General features: G+C 33.7%; 3 protein-coding genes and 1 long non-coding RNA gene across 7 annotated transcripts; 1 reads left to right on the top strand and 3 right to left on the bottom strand.

The window, feature by feature from the left end:
• Positions 1-2,896: 2,896 nt before the first annotated feature.
• On the bottom strand, positions 2,897-5,095 carry LOC108853157 (uncharacterized). The gene is made up of 6 exons (XR_001949688.2): positions 4,742-5,095; positions 4,344-4,671; positions 4,104-4,254; positions 3,825-3,994; positions 3,584-3,717; positions 2,897-3,436 (listed from the first exon to the last, which is right to left on the bottom strand). It is a non-coding gene; the product is annotated as an uncharacterized LOC108853157 (long non-coding RNA).
• Positions 5,096-5,955: 860 nt separating this feature from the next.
• LOC108846404 (uncharacterized) lies at positions 5,956-7,221 on the top strand. Of its 4 annotated transcripts, none has more exons than XM_018619631.2 (5): positions 5,956-6,345; positions 6,467-6,526; positions 6,674-6,748; positions 6,863-7,000; positions 7,095-7,221. In XM_018619631.2, exons 1-5 carry the CDS (start codon positions 6,325-6,327, stop codon positions 7,215-7,217), a joined length of 417 nt encoding a protein of 138 aa, XP_018475133.1. In that variant the 5' UTR covers positions 5,956-6,324; the 3' UTR covers positions 7,218-7,221. The 4 variants fall into 4 exon arrangements, 3 of the variants coding, with proteins under 3 accessions (XP_018475133.1, XP_018475134.1, XP_018475136.1); XM_018619632.2 differs by having other exon boundaries at positions 5,958-6,345; positions 6,476-6,526; XM_018619634.2 differs by having other exon boundaries at positions 5,959-6,345; positions 6,863-6,987.
• Positions 7,222-9,629: 2,408 nt separating this feature from the next.
• On the bottom strand, positions 9,630-11,250 carry LOC108844673 (E3 ubiquitin-protein ligase PUB23). Its single transcript, XM_018617957.2, has one exon. The coding sequence runs from the start codon at positions 11,072-11,074 to the stop codon at positions 9,848-9,850; it is 1,227 nt and encodes a 408-aa protein (XP_018473459.1). The 5' UTR covers positions 11,075-11,250; the 3' UTR covers positions 9,630-9,847.
• A 3,571-nt stretch (positions 11,251-14,821) lies between these two features.
• LOC108847589 (BEL1-like homeodomain protein 1) lies at positions 14,822-18,788 on the bottom strand. Its single transcript, XM_018620867.2, has 6 exons — positions 18,679-18,788; positions 18,543-18,591; positions 17,403-18,259; positions 16,218-16,606; positions 16,085-16,145; positions 14,822-15,848 (listed from the first exon to the last, which is right to left on the bottom strand). The coding sequence occupies exons 3-6, from the start codon at positions 18,189-18,191 to the stop codon at positions 15,090-15,092; spliced, it is 1,998 nt and encodes a 665-aa protein (XP_018476369.1). The 5' UTR covers positions 18,192-18,259; positions 18,543-18,591; positions 18,679-18,788; the 3' UTR covers positions 14,822-15,089.
• Positions 18,789-19,929: the final 1,141 nt, after the last annotated feature.

The raw sequence follows: 19,929 nt of genomic DNA, 5'->3' as shown, positions 1-19,929 counted from the left end.
ATTTATGGATTACAATGTCTCTGTGTTCTGTCCAATTACAGCTACATGATGAGGTCCAGTCTGGACCAACTTTTTGTACTTTTAAATTGTGAGCTGCTAGCATTATATGACTACTTCTATTTTTTTTTTTTTTTTTAAATAAAAACGGATCGTTTCCTACGGGCGGGATATACTTTACTCGTGATTTAGATTATTATTTTTTGTATGACTTTGTGGTTTGTGTTTTAGGTTTGCATTTGTAAGTGATGTGAATGATAATGATTTTTGTCTTTTGAATTTTTTTGGTGAGAAGTGATCATATGTGATAAGATATATTTTGCTTATTTACCGTAGTTGTTTCTATATCAAAGAGTTATAGTATTGATATGCTGTAAGGGTTTCAAATAGTCTCTTTGTTGTTTCCTTTTACAAAAATCTGATTCTATATTCAGTGCATTATTTGTTGTTTGTAATATTATGGGTTCAGAAAGATTGGACTGTGGGTATTTTTGTGTATGCTATAAGAGTAATTGCTGTAAATATTGAAATCATAGTCTTTCGACAGCAATTGGAGTGGAAGTGGTGAATATTTGAAATTGCATTTCTTATTAAGTAGAATATTATTTTGAATGCAAAGAAGATAGTGGCAAATATTATGTTGATCTTGGTGGCATTATAAAGATCATATCAGTTCCAAACACCTCTTTTTCAATATAGAGATGTCATGTACGGAACATTTGATCTATCTCTAGCATTTTCCAGCTCTACACATATCGGTTTGCCTTTTGTGAAGATCCATAAATTTCATGCATTCTTCATGTTTTCATGTGCATATCAAAATTAGTAATTTCATACAGAGATGTTTTAGTCCTTGTTGCTGCGATCTTGTTTCAATGTCAAAATTGTTTTTTTCCCTAATATTAATTTTGAATAGATTTAAGTAAAAAAATTCTTACTCAATCTCATACACTTACTTTCACGGTTAGTATACCTAAATATTAGTGAAATTAAGCAAAAAAGATTAGTATAGTTAAATGTAAAATTTATTCTAGGAATTTTCATTTGTTTGGTTCATATGATAAGTTTGTTAACTATTTAGTTATTGATTCATGTTTTGTTAAGATTAGTGGAGAATGATAATTGTTATGAGATAATTATGTGGGTTGAGACTTGAGATTTCTATTTTAGTTGCTTTTATGATTTTTTTGTTTGTTGAATGAGAATGAAAGATGTTTATGTGAAATAAATTTATATATTTAATTTTGTTTCAATAAAATTTTAAATAATCACTAATCTCAATGTTAATACATATTTTAGTATTATTAAAAATATACATATTTTAGTATTATTAAAAATATATATATTTTTAGAGAAATTATATATTTTATCATTAAAAATACACAAAAATATATTTGTCCACTTTCTAGGAGATGTGGCTGGACTTTCTTTTCAAATGTGATTCCAATTTATGACCCACCTTAAATCTGTTAAGCTTTCTTTCCTTAAGTTCAGCTACATGGTTTACAATTTTAAAATTCTTTTATGAAGTGTTTTCTGCCTAGTGAAATTCAAATGTTAGAATTTTAGTTTGTTGTGTGTTTTATTATTTCAATTTTTATTTTAAATTTTAAATTATGAAATGATAGTTTGAGTTAGAAATTAATTATACGTATACAATCTTGTGGAGAGCCCCTGTATAAACCAATTTTCTACTTGGTTTATTTCAAATTAAATATATTGGTCTAGCTAAATTTATATAGCATGCAATCTTGGGTTGATATAAATATTAATCTTTTTATCAGTTTGACCCATAAAAATTTCCTAGCTAGATTATTACGTAGAAAAATTGTTAACATGATTTTAGTTAAACCTATAATTAAAAATTATAAACTCGACACTCGTGACGAATCTCTTGACTCTTTCTATTTTCACTTTTGGCTTCCCTTCATCTGCCGGACTCCATCTTATCTTTTTCTCACACTGAACCTGTTTTATCAGTACCCAAAAATTTTAATTTGCATTTAAAAGAAATATATATGCCATGACCAGAGAATGTATGTATTTACCATATTTTTTTGATCAAGTATGTATATATCATATTAGATACAATAGTTAAGGATCAATGCCACAAGAGACAGAAACAGCAAATTCGTAAGTGGCTATTTTGTTTTCCTAAAGTAATATTATCGAAGTTTCGTTTAACTGTACCTAGGGCTGGGCGTTCGGGTACCCATTCGGGTTTCGGTTCAGTCCATTCGGGTTTCGGGTTTTCGAGGTCAAAGATTTCAGCCCCATTCGGATATTTCTAAATTTCGGTTCGGGTTCGGTTCGGATCTTTGCGGGTTCGGTTCGGGTTCGGATAACCCATTTAAAATATTTTTAAATTTTCAAAATTCATTATATACTTTAAATTTTCAAAATCTATAAGAAAGATAATATATTACATATAAATTTTTATAACATATATGTCAAAATACCTTAATTGAACATATAAATTGGTTTTCTTTGAATATTTGGATAAAGAATCAATAGATATTTAACTATTTTGGTGCTTTCAGTATACTTTAGCTATTTTAAACATTTACTTTTGACTATTTGCATATATTTTCCGAGTATTTCGGAAAACTTAAAGGTATCTTATATATTTTTAATATTTTTAATATACATTAATATATAAAAATAATGTATATATTTAAGTATATAAATTTATTTCGGATACGTTCGGGTACCCAAAATATTTCGGTTCGGATCGGGTTCGGTTTCGGTTCTTTAAATACCAAAATTTTGAACCCATTCGGATATTTAATCAATTTCGGTTCGGATTCGGTGCTACTTTTTCGGATCGGGTTCGGTTCGGTTTTTCGGGTTCGGATTTTTTGCCCAGCCCTAACTGTACCTATTATGCATTATGCATATGGAATGAAACCATAAGCAACGTCTGGTTTTACATTCTGTGATTGGTGTGTGATATCCTTAAAAATACTGCAAATGCCAAAAAAAACTTAGAAACGGTAAGGATACGGTGGTGGAAGGAGGAGTTTCACATTAACTGTATTAAAAAAGCCAGAGCGGATGCAAGATTAAAGCAACAAAACCGAATATGCAAAATATTTGAAATATTCTAACTTCATTGTCTTTGAGAAATATATTTAAAACCTAATGCAACAGACCTGTAATCATATCCCTTAAATTAACGTCCCCTTGTTCTTTTTTATTAGTCAGACCGTGCCTTTTTAAAAGGACACAACTTCCTTCTGTGGTGCAACCTCGCTTTTGTTCTTTTTATCATCAGAGCTGTTACTTGGTTCAATGGCCTCACCTCTTGCACCTTCCACAACACTATTAGCATCACACACACCATGGTTGACGACACTGCTCTTAGGGCCATCACTGTCGCTTCGTTTTGACTGCTCCAGCACCGTGCATAGCATCTATCCCCAAGGTTGTTATTCCCACACTGTCAATGTGTCAGTTATCACTAAATATGAAAGCCAGTTCGAAAAAAAGTTATCACTAAACATCAACGAATTCAAGTTGCAAAGAACTTAAATTTTCTTTAAGCAAAAAAAAAAAAAAAAAGAACTTAAATTTTCACGGCACTCACCTGAAGCCCAAAATGACGCTGTGGTGAGCGTTGGTTGCTGAAAAAATTGTAGGAAACGGTGAAGGTCTAATGTTATGCAGAGAGTTGAGCTCAAATAGCTTCAGTTCAAAGGTTAAAGTGGTCCCAACAATCTCCTGTAAGCATTTAGGCATTGTGAGAGTTATTCAAACCGTTGGAGTCTTGTGCAACACCAGCCTTGATACGCAAAAGAATGTCATAAATTTTAGTGGGATTTTCTAACCTAATAGAATCGTAAGAGTCATGTAATAGCATGTTGGCAATCACTAAAGCCGAAGCTGGGGTTGCTTCTACTCACATCGAAAACGCTGAGATCATAAACATCCCTTCACTCAATAAGTGATTGAATGTGTTTAGCCGGTGGAAATTAATCGATGCATGAATCAATGTTGCCTGAGAAGAAGGGAACAATCAAATCGAAAGGAAAAACAATCACAACAAAAATATAAAGGGTGTTGAACTATTATCAAAACAGAGATCAAGGTCTGGTAGTTGATCTTACCCGAAGGTGGAGAGTTGCGCAGAGGAAGAATGAGACTGTTTGAGTGGAACCAGCGCAAGCTTGTACATCTTGAGTCTTGCCTATCGTCATATCCGCCACAGTTTTGCACGTAAGGTCAAGGAACTCTGATGATGTTCAGATAGTTAGCCGCCTGCAAAACAAATCATCAAAAAAACTCAATCATTACTCAAAATCAATCATATCCTAAACCGTATTCCACCAAAACCCAAAATTTGATACCATCAAAAGACTCCATTTTTACTCAAATTAACTTTGACGGACTCGGCGTCCTAATTCTTGAGCTCAGTGACCTTGGTGTTGCCATAGATATCCTTTTCACTGGCGTTAGCTTTGCCCCACTTTCCATTAGTGATCTCTTCTCTCTACCCTCATCACCATCAACAATGGCTTTTTCTTTATTCTTCACCGCTTTCATCCTCCTCCTTTCCTCCGTAGGCACTTTCCTCCTCCTACTGTGCGCACTCCGGACGATTGTCTTTCCTCCGGGACGTCTTAGGCTTCCTCTCATAGGTGAGAGCTCATAGTGAGAGGAGTTTGCCATTGTAGTCTGCAAAATGTTTTACAGTTAATATGATTGTGAGGAATAAAAAGATGAGATTTTCAGAACCATGACTCACCTATTTATATTTGTAGCTTCACTGACTAAAAGCAAGGTGGGAGCATTGAGTGAAGAATCGTGGAAACCGGAAGGAGTGGGGTGGGGAGATGGAGTTAAGAAAAACTTTAATGACACTGATTGAATCTGGTTGAGTTTCCGTAACGTTTTTGATTTCCATTGCAGGAGAGAAAAAATCATGTATGTTGATCATGGTGACGATTGAAAGACGCAATCGAAACTCATCGACTCGATTCCTTACGTCGACTGCAACATCTCAATCTTTTGAACAGCGGAGAACAAAGAACGGGATGAAACATGTTCAGAGGCTTAGGTGTCAGGTTATCGGGCTGATCTCCATGAGAAAGACATAAAGCCCACACGTATAACACAGCCCACTTCGGTTGATTGAATTGTGAAACGCATAGTATAATTTTAAAGGGACAGCTGTCGCGCTCTCCTTCCTCTATTTGTTGTGCTGGCAAGAGGAGAAGAGAGTCCCCTTTTCTTTATAATAATAGATTACTGTCTTTTATTTATGTGATATGGTTCAACACTAGCCTCGTCCTCGTGGTGTCAGCTTCTTTGTTTTTTTTTTTTTTTGAAATGTCAGCTTCTTTGTTTCTATTCTTTGTTTCTATTTCTCTCTGGGTGGCTGCTTTGAAGTATATGCTATATATTTTTAACTTGTACATACTTGTCTTTAATTACTTTGCTCTGCGTCTCTAGTTTCGTTGGTCAATGCGAATTTTAGTCATGTTTTTGAACCACAGGAATTTTAGTCACTAGATCATTCGATGCAAAAGTATATGATCTCTAGGTTTTTTTCTCTAAGTATGAATTCAACCAGATGCGATCTGTAATTTTCTTATACTGGTTATTCTACCACAACACCACGTGTCCTGATTGCTTTGAACCACAGATTCTAGCTATTTAAAACGAGGTAATATGCATTGCATTGATTGATAAATTTAACATTACAACTGTTTGATCTAAATTTGAATGTTATAAAACTAATATATGTATCGCACTGGTCAATAGTCGTAAATAATATGATTATAGTACAGGATATTCCCTCCATTTTTAAATAAGTATCACTTTAACATTTTTCACACAGATTAAAAAATTGACAGAAATATATAGAGAAATTGCACTGGATATACAAACATAACTAATATATTTGCAAAGATGGATTTTTTGTCTTTTTGTATGATGTATTTTTCTTATTGTCCACTTTATCCCTATTCTCCTACATGAGAGTCTAATATATAATATTTTAAAAACTTTATATTTCATTTACACGTGAAGTGAGAGAGATTTTGATCATCATTACAATTTATACATATGGTTTTCGAATTATCTTTCTCATCTCTCATAGACTCTTAGTTTTCTCCGCAGATTCAATTATTCTCTCTCTCTCTCTCTCTCTCTCTCTCTCTCTCTCTCTCTCTCTCTCTCTCTCTCTCAGTCTCTTTGATTTCTCCGTTAGAACCAATGTCCACATAGAATCTTTCATCTCTCTCCTTCTTTCTGAATTCTCCGACGTTATCTTAGCGACGATAATGGCTTCCATCAATCTCAGTCGTCTATTAAAATCCCAAAACAATGATTATCTCCTCTTCGATTGTAAGTATTTTCATCATTTTAAACTTTTGAATATCTTTTCAGAATTAGGGCTCAAATATGCTTCACATACTGTTCAATTTAGTTATTGATTATATCTAACCTCATGTCTACAATTTTACGGACTATGGAGTTACCATTTAGGATTTTTAAGGAAGGCGAGGAACACGTCGAGACTCTTATAGTAAGTCATCCATTGTATCCCTTTCACATTTATTTGTTTACATTCATCATATTTTGTATTTTGAAGATCTTAATGGATCATACTCCCCATCAATTCTGTCTCGAGCACTAGATCTGATACACTTTTAATTTTTCGTATTCATCTCAGGTCCAATTCGCAGTTGGCGATGAACTCGTTGGGTTAAGCCAGCCCCACACAAGGATTTTGGGTGCATCTAACAATGTAAGGGTCTAAATATCCGGCTAACTAGATGACATTTTTAGTTACCGGCTAACAAGACCAGTAGACATGAAATTTATTAAATATCCGGCTAACTAGAAACATTATTTTTTGTAGGTACATATTACATCTATTATTCCTGCTGACATAGATTTTGAACTCGATGAAGGGGAGTTGTGTTTCTCTAACGTGGAACATGTAACCTCACTAGTGCATGAGAAGGTCAAAGGCAATATTGACAGGTTGGAAGGCAAGGTTGATGAATGAACTATACGATTCTTTTAGTCAGCTGAAAGACGACATAAAGAACCATATTTCTGACAACTTGTTTTATTGGCTTGCCTTACAGGTCAGTTACCAGGAGATTCTATATTCAGTTTGTAAGTCTCGTCTAAATTGGTTATGTGTAATTCAATGCTTCAACTTATGTAACTATCAAGTGTCTTCTGTCGAATTACTACAAGTTGTGTAATGTATGTTATCTTCTATGCTGTAAAGTCATAAACAAATTGCATACTTTCGATATAATAATTTAATTATCCGGATATTCAAAGATATATCTGTATACTAGAAAACTTGGCCATATTTCAAATTTATGGCTATATATTCAGGTAGCCACACATTTGTGTAGATTACTATACTCATAATAGAACTAAAACAATATGCTATATATTGAATAATCATCAACTATTAAAACCGACTGCAACATAAATACTTAGCCGTATTAAGTATCTCAATTTCACACGAATATATACATATTGAGTAATTTAAATCAAATAGCCGTATTAATCTATTAAATATCTATCTCTGTTGATAGTTAGCAACCTAACATATATATTATACTTATCATATTTTAGGCATGGAAGTTATTAAGTATTTCAAATTTATGGCTATATACTCAGGTAGCCACACATTTGTGTAGATTTCCGGATAATAACCAAAAAACGTTATAGGTTACTACAACTATTATAGACACACTTGTGTTATATCAATAAAGACACATACATATTATATTAAATAGAGACAAAAGATAACCGACCACTCATTTAAATAACTATTAACTATTAGAAATAACCAATCACTAACTTAAATAACCAGCCACTATTGACTCTTAAATTATAGTCTATCAGAGTAGCTGATATTTCAAATTTAGATGTCATCTAACATATAAAATATCCATATAAATCATAACATAACCAGCTAATTTATGAATGATCCAACAAAATCACATTATAACCGGCTAACTTACAATATCAACTATATGAATAGTACATATATAATATATATGTCAGTTTGTGTTACTGCTATTTGATCTATTAACATGAAATGTTTACTATTGTAACGGATAAGTGTTTTAAGTGATGGATATATGTAGCATTAGTGAGCTATATCTACTTCAACTTCAACATCAAGATCCAAGTTTGTTGAGTGTTGTTGTCGTTACTCATCATAACCGGTATGTCAGTTGTTGTCGTTACGCTTATCGGTAGATACTTTCTTCATAATGGACTAAGGATCCACGCTAACCTTACCCAAACTAAAAGCAAAGAAGATGAATCATAAACATATATCTGATAGCCGACTAAACTAAAAAATATACCGCGTGAAAAGATTCGACTCAAATACATAAAAATATATTTTGTTAGCCGACTAAACTAACTAATGTTAATGAATGTTAGCCGGATAAACCAACACGTAAACATTAATAATTCATGTTTGCTGGATAATTATTATATTATCTTCTGCACAACGAACGGTTTCCATGAGGACTAAAGTCTTCTTGTTGTGTAGTCTCTGTGAAGTTTCTGGTGTCGAGGAGGTTTTCTTGGGGATGGCCGTTCTCCGGGACATCTCCCTCTTAGATGCTGAAACTCTTCTTGACCGGTAGATTTTAGGGTTTGTTCGCGGTGTTGTAGGATGCGTGTGACAACGAGGCAGCAGATGAACTTGGCGGAGGAAGTTGAGAGTCGGATCTTTGTGGATTCCGGTGGTCGGGCCGCGGGAAACTCTGGGATGGTTCTTTTGGTGAAGACTAATTGTGGATGGATCGATGTCTGGTTTCGAACACACCAGTTGCCGAGAAGTTGCGAGGTCATCCGATCCAATACCCATTCACGTTTGTTGGGGCTGTGACAATAGCTCTTCTGTCTTCTCTTCCTCGTTGAAGTGAGAGAAATTTGAAAAGTATATGTGTGAATTTGTGGTAATGAATGTAAGAATCATAAAGTTTCTTAACATAAAGGATCAGTGATTGTGAAAAATAGATGTATTTGTGTCGACAGAGAAAACGAGGGAGTGTGTGGGAGAGAAAGAGACACAGAGTAGACTAGTGTATTTTTTTGTCGTAGACTAGTGTATTATTTAGGTAAAACAAGAAAATAAAGAAAATAGAATTATCTCCCTTCTAACACATAGGGTTATCAGTATCAATTTACACCTTCTGATATTGGGTCTCACCATTTTTTTCCATCTTTGCAGATTTTGTAGTTATTTAGTAATTTTGGTGCAAATGGCTCAAATATATATAAGTTGTTATTAATTACATATATTTGACCAATAGTATTTGAGATAAATAAAATTATTAATAAATCTTTCAGTTGAAAGTAATTATAATTTGCATTGAAATTGTAAATTAACATTTTTATAATAAAAAATATTAAAATGACACTTATTGTGAAACATAAGGAATATATTTTATTTGAGATAAATAAAATTATTAATAAATTTTTCAGTTGAAAGTAATTATAATTTGCATTGAAATTGTAAATTAACATTTTTTATAATAAAAAAATATTAAAATGACATTTATTGTGAAACATAAGGAATATATTTTAACCCCCCCCCCCCTAAATAAAAGATTTTCACAATATGGAACAAGTGAGAATAGCATATAATATGTGATTTTATTGATCTCGTTGCATTTTTTCTCTCTCTTTAGAACAAAATTTTGTGATGAACAATTTCCCCTATTATCTACATCCTGAACATCGAAAGTATACAAAAAACTTAAAAAGATTGGATTAACTATACGAATAAATCACTGGTATTTCCAACAAAATAGTAAGAATAACATGACTGTACGTTGTTTCCTTGGTTCTCTCATCACGAGGGATATGCAAGAATCATGTTTCTTGGGAGACAAGGCGAGTCTTTCCAGACTCTAGCGTGCAACTTAAGCAACTCCTTTGCCTTCTCTTTAGTCTTGCTTCCACAGCTAACCTGAAGCACAAGAAACAGCTTTTCTACGACCCCCAACTGTAACATCTCTTGCAGCAAAGCAGGTGTAGCGCAGAACCTTCCCACCGATAACAAAACCCTAACGGCTCTATCGCTAGCCGTCTGCGAAACCCTAAGTATCTTCTTGCACACCACTGCCATGGCTGCTCCGTGGTTCAAGAACTCGGCTCGCCCCTCTGCACACTGACACAACATATCAAGAACAGCCATCGCCATCTCTGGACCTCTCCTATCTGATGAAAAGCTCTCGTCCATGAGAAGCTCGATTATCACCGAGATCGCTCCAGCTTCCACGGCCTTGTGTCTGTTTCTTCCCCATGGACATATCGTCACCAACACATGCATCGCTGCTTTTGTCGCCTTGTGTGAGATCTGATCTTCCAAGATCTGGACAACCTCGGTGAAAACCGATGGCTTCAAAGTCATAATCTGCATTGGATCCGCTACTTCGAGAATACTCTTTAGAAGCAAAGTCGCATAGGCTCTTGACTCGTAGATCCCTCTCTGCATGATCTTGGTCAATGAGTTTACGATATCGCCGCCTTTCTTGTTGTTCAAAAGATTCTTGAGGACCGTCTCTGAAGACTCAAAATGGTAGAGTAAGCTGAGGGCTTCGTCAGTCAAGCTCATCGAAGAGTCAAACCCGTTGTTGCTTATGATTGTGGCCAAGAACTCCGGAACTCCTGCCACCTCCAAACACCGTTTGTTGGTCGCGTTCTCCGACACGATCTGACGAAGTCGTTTGAGACACTTGACCTTGTTTTTATGCGAAGAGGCTGAATCTTTTATGAGTTTTTCGATCTCAGATTTACATATAGGAGGCCTCGGGGTAGGGATCCTCTCTACACCGTAGGAGGCGTTTAAAGTGCACCAAGATTGGATGAGACGGCGAAGAGTGTGGTTCGGGGTGAGATCTGCGTCGGCTATGTCTTGTTTCGTTACGGGACACGAGTTCTTTTTAGATGAAAAGAGCCACTTCTCGATGCTGTCTCTGTCGTAGGTTATTCCGGTAGAGACTATCACCGGATCTTTCATGATCTCTAGAGAGATGGGGCAAAGGAAGAACGGAGGAATCTCGATCTCTTCATCCATAAGTTCTCCGGAAAGAGTTGTGAAGTTTGATGAGAACCAAGATGTATATATGATCAAAGAAGCTGAGGAAATAAAACAAGAATTATATAACTTTCTTGCCACGAGGTGTAGTAGTTGGGTTTTAGGAAGATGTGTATTGGTTTGAATAAGTTAGGAAGAAGAGAGAGTGTAGTTTGGGTGGTTTAAATATAAAGGAGATTGCTGAATTTCACAATAATTAAAAAGTCAAAACACGGAAAATACAAATACTATATTGCAAATTCTTTGTAAAGCTGTCCCTATATATGCCAAAAATATAAAAAACCTGCCCTTTAGTATTGTTTTCTATATTATGGAACGAACGAGGAACAAAGAATTGACTTGTTTCTTCTTCTTTTGAGTTGGGTGGTGTACGAAAATAAAGTTTTTAAAACACGTGAGAAGTATTAAGAGGTTTGACTTTTCAAAGTGAAATTTGTTAAACAAGCAGATAAGAAAATTAATGCTGATAAATAGGTGATAGAGAGAGTCATTGGGTTGTGGCGGTGGTGAAGAGTAGGCCTAGACATTTCGTCTATTAAATTTTATTTGATTCGTTATTCGCTTTGATTTGATCTGAAAATTTTAGATTTCCGAATCTCCGAATCAAAACAAATATTAAAAACTAATATCCATTAAAAACAAAGCAAATCATAAATATTAAAAAAAAATAAAGGTGGATATTCGATCCGTCTCGACTTATATATAGATAGATGTATATCTATGACTAAGTATAGAGTTTTTTATGTGTAATCTTATATAATTATTATTTTAACATATAATTTTATTAGTTTTTTATAAAATTACTTATAAAATATAAAACTAAGAAAAAGTATAAAATCTTTATAGAAAACTACAATTTTCTAAAATTTATTAATTTTAAAAATTCATAAAACACATACCTTTAGTTTATCTTTTATATTACGTAAAATATTTTTTTTTTTTTAAATTGTATAATGTTTTATAGATTTACTTGTATCGAACAAAATGAATAAAATATTCGTAAATATTCGTAAATATCCATAAATTTTTTGAGATCTACATAGCTAGATATCCGCATTTCCCGAAACAAAACAAATCGAAAAATCAGATATTTCTGAAATACGAAACAAATCACAATACCGAGAATATGGTATTTTCGATCTGTGCCCACCTCTAGTAAAGAAGAGTGCTTGCTTTGTTTACTCACATGCAATTGATTGTTTCTTCTTTTGTTACTTCGTGTCAGATCCCATACAAAGTTATCTATACTAAGAACATCATTATCCAGGATTTCTTAAGACCAGGTTCTTATGGTAATATAAAAAACTGTTTCTTAATTTTAACTAAAAAGTTAAAAAAAAACCCGTGGATAATAATGCTCTAGTATTCCTAGTAACTAATATAGTTATATACAAAGTTTCTTAGGCTTATCTCCAAAATTTTGAATATTGACATCTCATTAAACTGAGTGTCAAACATATCACTGAAACCGTTTTGTGACATTTCATAATTTGACAATTCTGTACGTGGTTATGATATAATTGTAAACGGCTGTCTGTTTAGATGCCCAAGTCTAAGAAAATGGACAATATTTGACTTTTATTGAGATACAACCACTAGGCTTTCTTTTGGCTTTTTATTTGACAAAAAATGAGATACAACCACAATATTAGATACGACTTACAAATTTAACATGAGTATCAAGTTGATCATGTCAGGGGTATTAAATTCCCAGCTACCATTCACAAACATAGTTTTGAGGTTGCTAGCCGTTATTAGCTTTAATAATCATAATAGATATTATAAATTGATTCAAATCGCTCTAAACCTTTTAAATCTAAAAATTAGTTTAATCTAGCATTTAAAGTTGTGGGTGGTTGCGAAAGATAATTTTTTTTTAAAAAACAAAAATAAAATAAAATTAAAAATATTCAATAAAAATTTTAGATTGAAATAATAGAAATACTAAAACGTATATATTATTTTTAATTTATATTATAAAACTTTAAAACAAAAATATTTTATATAATTTAAAAATTTAATAGTATAATTTTATAAATATAATTTTTATATTTATCATAATATTATTTTAGTAATTTTGTAATTATATAAATATATTAATTTATTATTTAACAACTAATGCTTTTAATAGTTAACCAGTCGTAAATATTCCGTAAATGCACTAATTTCTAACTGTTATATCAGTTATATAAATTTTCTAAAAATGCTTAAAACCGCAATCACGTACATCCGTAAACATCTGCAACAACAACCACTGTGGTTACACCATGCCCTATATCGTGTTGTATATTTGAGTTTCTGACAGGAATTTACAAATGTTTTAGTAAAAAAATGTATGTTTAAACGATAAAATCATATAAACAATTAGTCGTCTCTCACCGACATACATTCAGCTAAGTGGAAGATCACATATTACGGCTGGATCGGATTCAATTCAGTGGTGTGGACCATCGACAACTTATGCCACACCCACGCAAAAAAAGACACGGTTTAAAAGATATTACCACTATATATAATAGATGCATGAATGTGCACGGCGTGTTGTGTATGAAACTTTCTTAGAATAATAATATACATATATAATATTCTATCTTCATGCAAACTAGTTCACTAGTTTAGCAAAAAAAAAAAAAACTAGTTCACTAGTTTATTTGACCACACTCGTTTAGCAATTTCAGTAATATAATCTTACTTTACGCTAACAATTGCAACTGCAAGTTAAAAAAAAAAACAATTGCAACTGCTAGATAAAATGCATCTGAAGATCATCAAAAATTTTATATAATTTTAAGATTCTTTTTGTGCTTCTTTTATTTCCTTTTCATTACAAAGTTATTCGAGATTTCCAGGAAACGTCACCAAGTATTTGATTTCATGCCGTATATGTATATGAAACCTGCATGTCATTATATGTCGGTATTAAAAACTCAAAATAAAAAGATTGTAGAATATTAGAAATGCAACATCGTGGGCTTTAAAGTTTGTAAGCCATTAGGTACATGACTAATCTGGTTCGGGTATAAAAAAACAATTCAATCCGGTAACAGATTGTTTGTAAGCCAATGGAAGGGATTATTAAACGTTTTAAAATTGATCTCAAAAAGGAAAGTCGATGTATAATGTTGTAGAAATTATAAAACTGGGTCTAAACAAAGTGGTGATATTGGAGGGAAATCGAAAGGAGTAAATGGTTTTTTTTTTTTTTTTGCAACGAGTAAATGGTTAGACTTGTGCTGACGAACAGCTAAGCAATGTTTTTTTTTCTTAATGGGTGGTGGACTGAGATATATTTGTAGTTTGTATATATCTGATTAATTGGGCTCAAATGTTCAATAATTGTAAACCCATTTCTTGTGCCCGATTTTAACTGTGGGAAGGGAAGGTCTTTGGGGGCTAGGTTGGCCAGGAATTATGATTGAAACTAAAATGTATAACTCACTTACAGCTTAGAATTGTTTTTCCATGATCTCTGGCAAAGAAAAAAACAAAAGAAAAAAGTAGAAGACATTTTGTAAAATTAAGAACTAGATGTATACCTCGGTTGTTAGAGGCAAAATCTGAATATCCATCAGATGCCAAAACATAGGCATAGAAAAGCCGGCTAAACAAGGAAGAAAACCCGTTCTCTCTCCAAAATTGAGGAATAGAAGAAAGAGAGGTGTTGTATACTATATAATTATGTATATTGGATAACTCAGATCACTATCTTATTATTACAAAATGAAGGAAAAGGATAAAATGTATCTTTAGTATACACCCATAAGCAAGCTATTACACGTAGCTATAATACCATTTACATGCAATCCTATTCATCCCCCAATAGAAACCAAATCAAAAGCAAAAATAGAAATCAATATACAACAGTCGACCAACTACATGTAATCAAAGACTAAAAATTAAAATTTGTTCTTTGTATGGTTCAATGGTATAAGAAAAACTATATACTAGTTTAAATACTAAGACGTATAATAACCTTTTTGGTTGCTCCTGGGTTTTAAGCAACGAAGTCAGGCAATAACTGAGCCACATATCTCTTCTGGTTCTGTATGTTCATCCCATTGTAAGCTGCGGCTGATGAATGTGTGGTTGCGGTCGAGCCACTGCCACCATTTATGGCCGAGTTCCCATATTCCTCTGTTTCTCCTATTTTCACGCTCCTCCCTATCTGAATTCCATGATGGTTCTGCATGAAACCCTGATGGTGTGTGGATGACAAGCTATCACAATGAGGTAACCCTAACGTGAGGGACACACCATTGTTATTTCCTGAGAACCTCTGTGCCAAGAGCTCTTGGTCCGAGACAGCTACATTAAATCTTGACATCTCATCCATTTGGTATTGTCCAAAGCTCCCCATGAAAGGGTATCCACCGTCTGCTCTTATCCCTTGCCGTTCCTCCAAAATTTTCATAGTGTGCTTCTCGTTCGAGCTGAAACCCGCATTTATAGGCTGCATCATTTCCTCGTTGCTTGTTCTCAGCCTTTTGGGACTTCCTTGCATTCCAGTGACGCGTTCTAGGTCATCGTTGTGACTGGGATTCAGATGGTAATTGTCGGCGCCGCCTCCTCCCATGGGGATCTTCTCTTGGTTACTAGTTGATTTAGAAGCATAATCATCAATGTTTTCATCCAAATTTGGTGTCTTCTCCATAGATCCCATGTTCTTTCCTTGCTCCTTCATTTCCTCCGCATACATCTCTTCCACCATCGGTTTCCATAGCCGAACTCTCGCGTTTATGAACCAGTTCGACACCTAATAAGAAAGAAAATAAATCCAAATATAGAAATATATATCATCAATGAATACTCCTTTCATTTCACAAAGAGTGTTTAAAAAAAATTAATTTTGTTTTACAAAAAATGTCTGTTTTAAATTCTCAATCTAAATTTGTAAGCGATATTCCAAAATTTTAAAGAGAAGTTTCAAAATGACATTTTTATGTAACTAAAATAATACAATAATACAAGAATCATTTGAAGCGTACGTACCTGACTCCGAGTGAGTCCTGTCTGCTTGGCTAGCATGTGCTTGTCCGAATCCTTAGGGTATCTAAGTAAAGACAAGACTTAATTTGCGTTCAAGTGAAAGTTATAGATGTTGTAACTTGTAAGGGTTACTTACGGGTGAAGAAAGTGTTCGAAAAGCCATGCACGGAGGACTGAGACGGCTCGCTCGGGTAGACCACGTTGAGGCCTCCAAGCATTATTGGAAGGATGCTGAATCATCCCAAGTTGCTGAAGAGCTCTTTGCTGTCTCAAGTGATGGTCTACGAACTTGAGCCTCGACCCTTCAAACCTCCCAACACCAGACACAGAATCTTCCTCCCCAAGACTCTTGTTAGCCGCTTTTATCTGGCCAGCGATCGCCTCTTTCAAGCACCGGAACTGTCTTGATATGGTCTTCAGTGCGAGCGACGTGTATGACTTCGCTGAACCTATCCCTGCGGCTTGTTCGAAGGACGAGATTACCATCTGCATCTGTTGGTGATATTGTCTATATCTCTGCTCCACCTTTTTTTTCATTTCCAAAGAATAACGTCAAATGAGACGTGAATTACAATAATTGATAACGGTTTATATATGTCATCAATAAAAATTCTTAATCTTTCCAAAAATAACAAAGAGAGGAAGCAAGCTATATTAATACTCTCTACATTTTGAAATAAAAATATTTCAAAATATAACATGTTTTCACATTTTTAGGTGAATGTTAGCTTTACTGAAAACTATATAGTTACAATTTACATATTGTGTTATAATTGGTTGAGTTGTTTTAGATTTATATTTTCAATGATGTTTTTAGATAAAAGTAATTTTAATGTATTTTGGCTAAAACAGCTTAATCTTTCCAAAAATAACAAATAGAGGAAGCAAGCTATATTAATACTCTCTACATTTTGAAAAAATATTTCAAAATAGAACATGTTTACACATTTTTAGGTGAATGTTAGCTTTACTGAAAACTATATAGTTACAATTTACATATTGTGTTATAATTGGTTGAGTTGTTTTAGATTTATATTTTCAATGGTGTTTTTTAGATAAAAGTAATTTTAATGGGTTTTTGGCTAAAACATCTTGTATGTTGAAGCTGATAGAGTATTCATCAATCTATGTGACAAATTAGTGAGAAGAGAGATGAGCTTTATACATGTGATTGTTGATTTGAGAAAACTCAAAATATAGTATAAATATAATATGAAGTAAAATGACTGAAAATCTTAACAATAACTTTTTCGAAGTCCCACTTCATGTGTGATATAAGAGAGCACTAGATGGTATGTAATACGTATATTGTTGTTGTTACCTCGTGAAGCATACTACTAAGCTTTGCTTTCTTCATCTGTATTTCTTGCCTCTCCGCCGTTCCTAGCTCTACCGTACGCTTCCCAGAAGCTTCTCCTCCATCACCAGAACCTTCTCCCGCGCCGGCGGATGATTCTCCGACAGCTTTAGTATCAGTTACACTAGTCCCTTTCTTGGATGAGAATAGTTGGGACTTAATGTCATTAGAATCAGCCTTGACTACTTCGTCTAGAAGCTCTTGCGCTGCCTTCAAGTACTTGGAGCTTACAAGATTCGCTATGCCGTTTGTTACTCCCGATGCTGTAGAGACTGATCCGACCCGGATATCTTCTCCGGGTCCGGACCCGAACCCCACGTGATGGAGAGTCTGGCGTTGTTGCTGCTGCTGCTGCTGAGACGAGAGAGTCAAAGAGAGGCCTCGCTGCGCGCGTGGAGTCTCAACCGCAGTTTGATGATGAGTGGGATCCACTTGGTGGCTGTTGTATAAACTGTACTGCACGCGCGGAGGGTACCCCTGAAGTACAGAGATGTTGTCGGCAGCTGTAATGGAAGCAGCTTCATGGCCAGAGAGTGGTATGCCTACGAACTGCTCGCTCGCGTTTTGCGGAGGCGCGTGTGAGTCTAGGAAGACGAAACTATTGTTGGTTGTGTTGTTGTTGCTATTGTTTGAGTGGTCGTCTTGTTGAGTGTATGGAACGTAAGTCGTTGGATTCATGAGGATCAACGTCTGTAAACCCCCGTTGGATCCGGCTGAGATCTCCGGTGGGTTGCCGTGGAAGTAAGCAGCCATCGAGTTATAAACTGTTACGTTCTTCACAAATGAAACTGTATAGATTTTCTTGATTTTTGTTCACCAAACTGATTGATCAAAGAAACAAACAAAGAAAGACAAAACAAAAGAAAACACTATAAGTTCATATAGATCCCTATATCTATAAAGTTAAAGAAAGAAAAAAATTGTTGATCACATCAATAAGAAGAAAAAAAACGAATTATGGATTACGAGAGAGAGAGAGAGAGATCGACGGAGTAAAAGAAGACATAATCATTGATTGAAAATAAATTAATAAAATAATAGAGTGAGAGGCAAAATTGATAGAAAAATGAATTATTATTATAAGAGAAAAGAAAGGTGAAGAACCTGGATTGATAGAGATCTGAGGATGCACGTGTTTCATGATCATCTCAAGCTGCAAAAGGAAAGATACATCAGACAATTCCTATCAAAGAGAAAGAGGGAGAGAGACAGACTCACTCACACACACGAATTTACATACCTATGTTTGTGGAGATGTGTGTATGATTGCTATGTGAGTTTGGTCTCTGTGTCAGACTCAAAAATCTCTGCAACTCTTTTCTAGCTCAAAGGGGAAATATAAAATACATTTAAAAAACTGAAAATATAATTATATAGCAAAAAAGACGAATTATATTTAGAGAGAGAAGATAAAGATACCCATCTTTTCCTTCACTCATTAATCTTCCCACAGTACGCCACTATTTTCCTTTCATTTTTTTTATAAATGTTATCGGCTATTTAATCAACTCAAAAATGCATTTAATGTTACAGAATAAACAGTGACAAAAAAATGTTACAGAATAAACTAATCCAAAATTGTAACACAATGTTTGATCCAAATTTAAACATTTTTATTAAATTTTAAAAAAACTAATTGTCTGTAAACAATCCATCATAATAATTATTTTTAAAAAAATCTAAGTTCAAACTAGTTAAACACTAACAATTTAGCTCTCAAAGGAAACTAAACTCAAAACTAGAATAGATACATGTTTAACTCTAAAAGATTACCACTTGACTATAATCGCTTGGTTTTTATTTTCTTTTTCTTTCATGTTAGTCGGTATAACTATATCCTATTACCAAATCTTTTTGAACATAATTACCAAAAGCATCTATTTTTCATTTCATAACAATAACTATTTCTACTTTTTAATACATGAACTCTTTATATATATATATATATATATATATATATATCACATCAGGACATAGTATTATATGTTGTGTCCATTTTAGAATCATATAATTTTCTCATTTTAACACTCTATATTTATGTTGTTAAATAAAAAGATATCCCACACGCATCTCAAACCAAATATTTCTTTATTGATACTAGTACAATCCTGAACATAAAGTATTTTTGAGATTAATATACTTCAGTCTTTTATCCTCAAATTCAGACTCACTCTAGATGGAAAATAAATTTGAACCGATCAAGGTTTTACTAAGAAAAAGACCCAAAATTTGTAAAATATATGTGCCAAGCTTTTATCCAAAACGCGTAAACACAGATACTTTAAAAAAAATTTACGCGTTTTAAAAATGCGTAAAAACTGATACTTCTTTAAGAAAACTTTTCTGCGCATTCTATATAACACCAAAAAGTCCAATTTATATGTTTTGAGAAAATAAATAGATTAAGGGCAGACTTCTAATAGGGACAGAAATCAACGAGCGAAATTTTATTATTTTACTTTATACAAGGGAAAGGATAATGCTTATATTT

The sequence above is a fragment of the Raphanus sativus genome, chromosome 3 (assembly GCF_000801105.2).
Source record: "Raphanus sativus cultivar WK10039 chromosome 3, ASM80110v3, whole genome shotgun sequence".
NCBI classification, from domain to species: Eukaryota; Viridiplantae; Streptophyta; class Magnoliopsida; order Brassicales; family Brassicaceae; genus Raphanus; species Raphanus sativus.
This window is presented reverse-complemented; position numbering and strand designations above follow the sequence as displayed.

What these genes read in the sequence shown, in the direction of transcription:
- LOC108844673 (XM_018617957.2), bottom strand. Translation starts at nt 11,074, where the DNA reads ATGGATGAAGAGATCGAGATTCCTCCGTTCTTCCTTTGCCCCATCTCT.
- LOC108847589 (XM_018620867.2), bottom strand. Translation starts at nt 18,191, where the DNA reads ATGGCTGCTTACTTCCACGGCAACCCACCGGAGATCTCAGCCGGATCC. An exon ending in TTAGTAGTATGCTTCACGAG is followed by an intron (nt 16,607 to 17,402) that starts GTAACAACAACA and finishes ATGAAAAAAAAG; the next exon opens with GTGGAGCAGAGATATAGACA. An exon ending in TTCGAACACTTTCTTCACCC is followed by an intron (nt 16,146 to 16,217) that starts GTAAGTAACCCT and finishes GTCTTTACTTAG; the next exon opens with ATACCCTAAGGATTCGGACA.
- LOC108846404 (XM_018619631.2), top strand. Translation starts at nt 6,325, where the DNA reads ATGATTATCTCCTCTTCGATT. An exon ending in TGATTATCTCCTCTTCGATT is followed by an intron (nt 6,346 to 6,466) that starts GTAAGTATTTTC and finishes ACAATTTTACGG; the next exon opens with ACTATGGAGTTACCATTTAG. An exon ending in AACACGTCGAGACTCTTATA is followed by an intron (nt 6,527 to 6,673) that starts GTAAGTCATCCA and finishes TATTCATCTCAG; the next exon opens with GTCCAATTCGCAGTTGGCGA.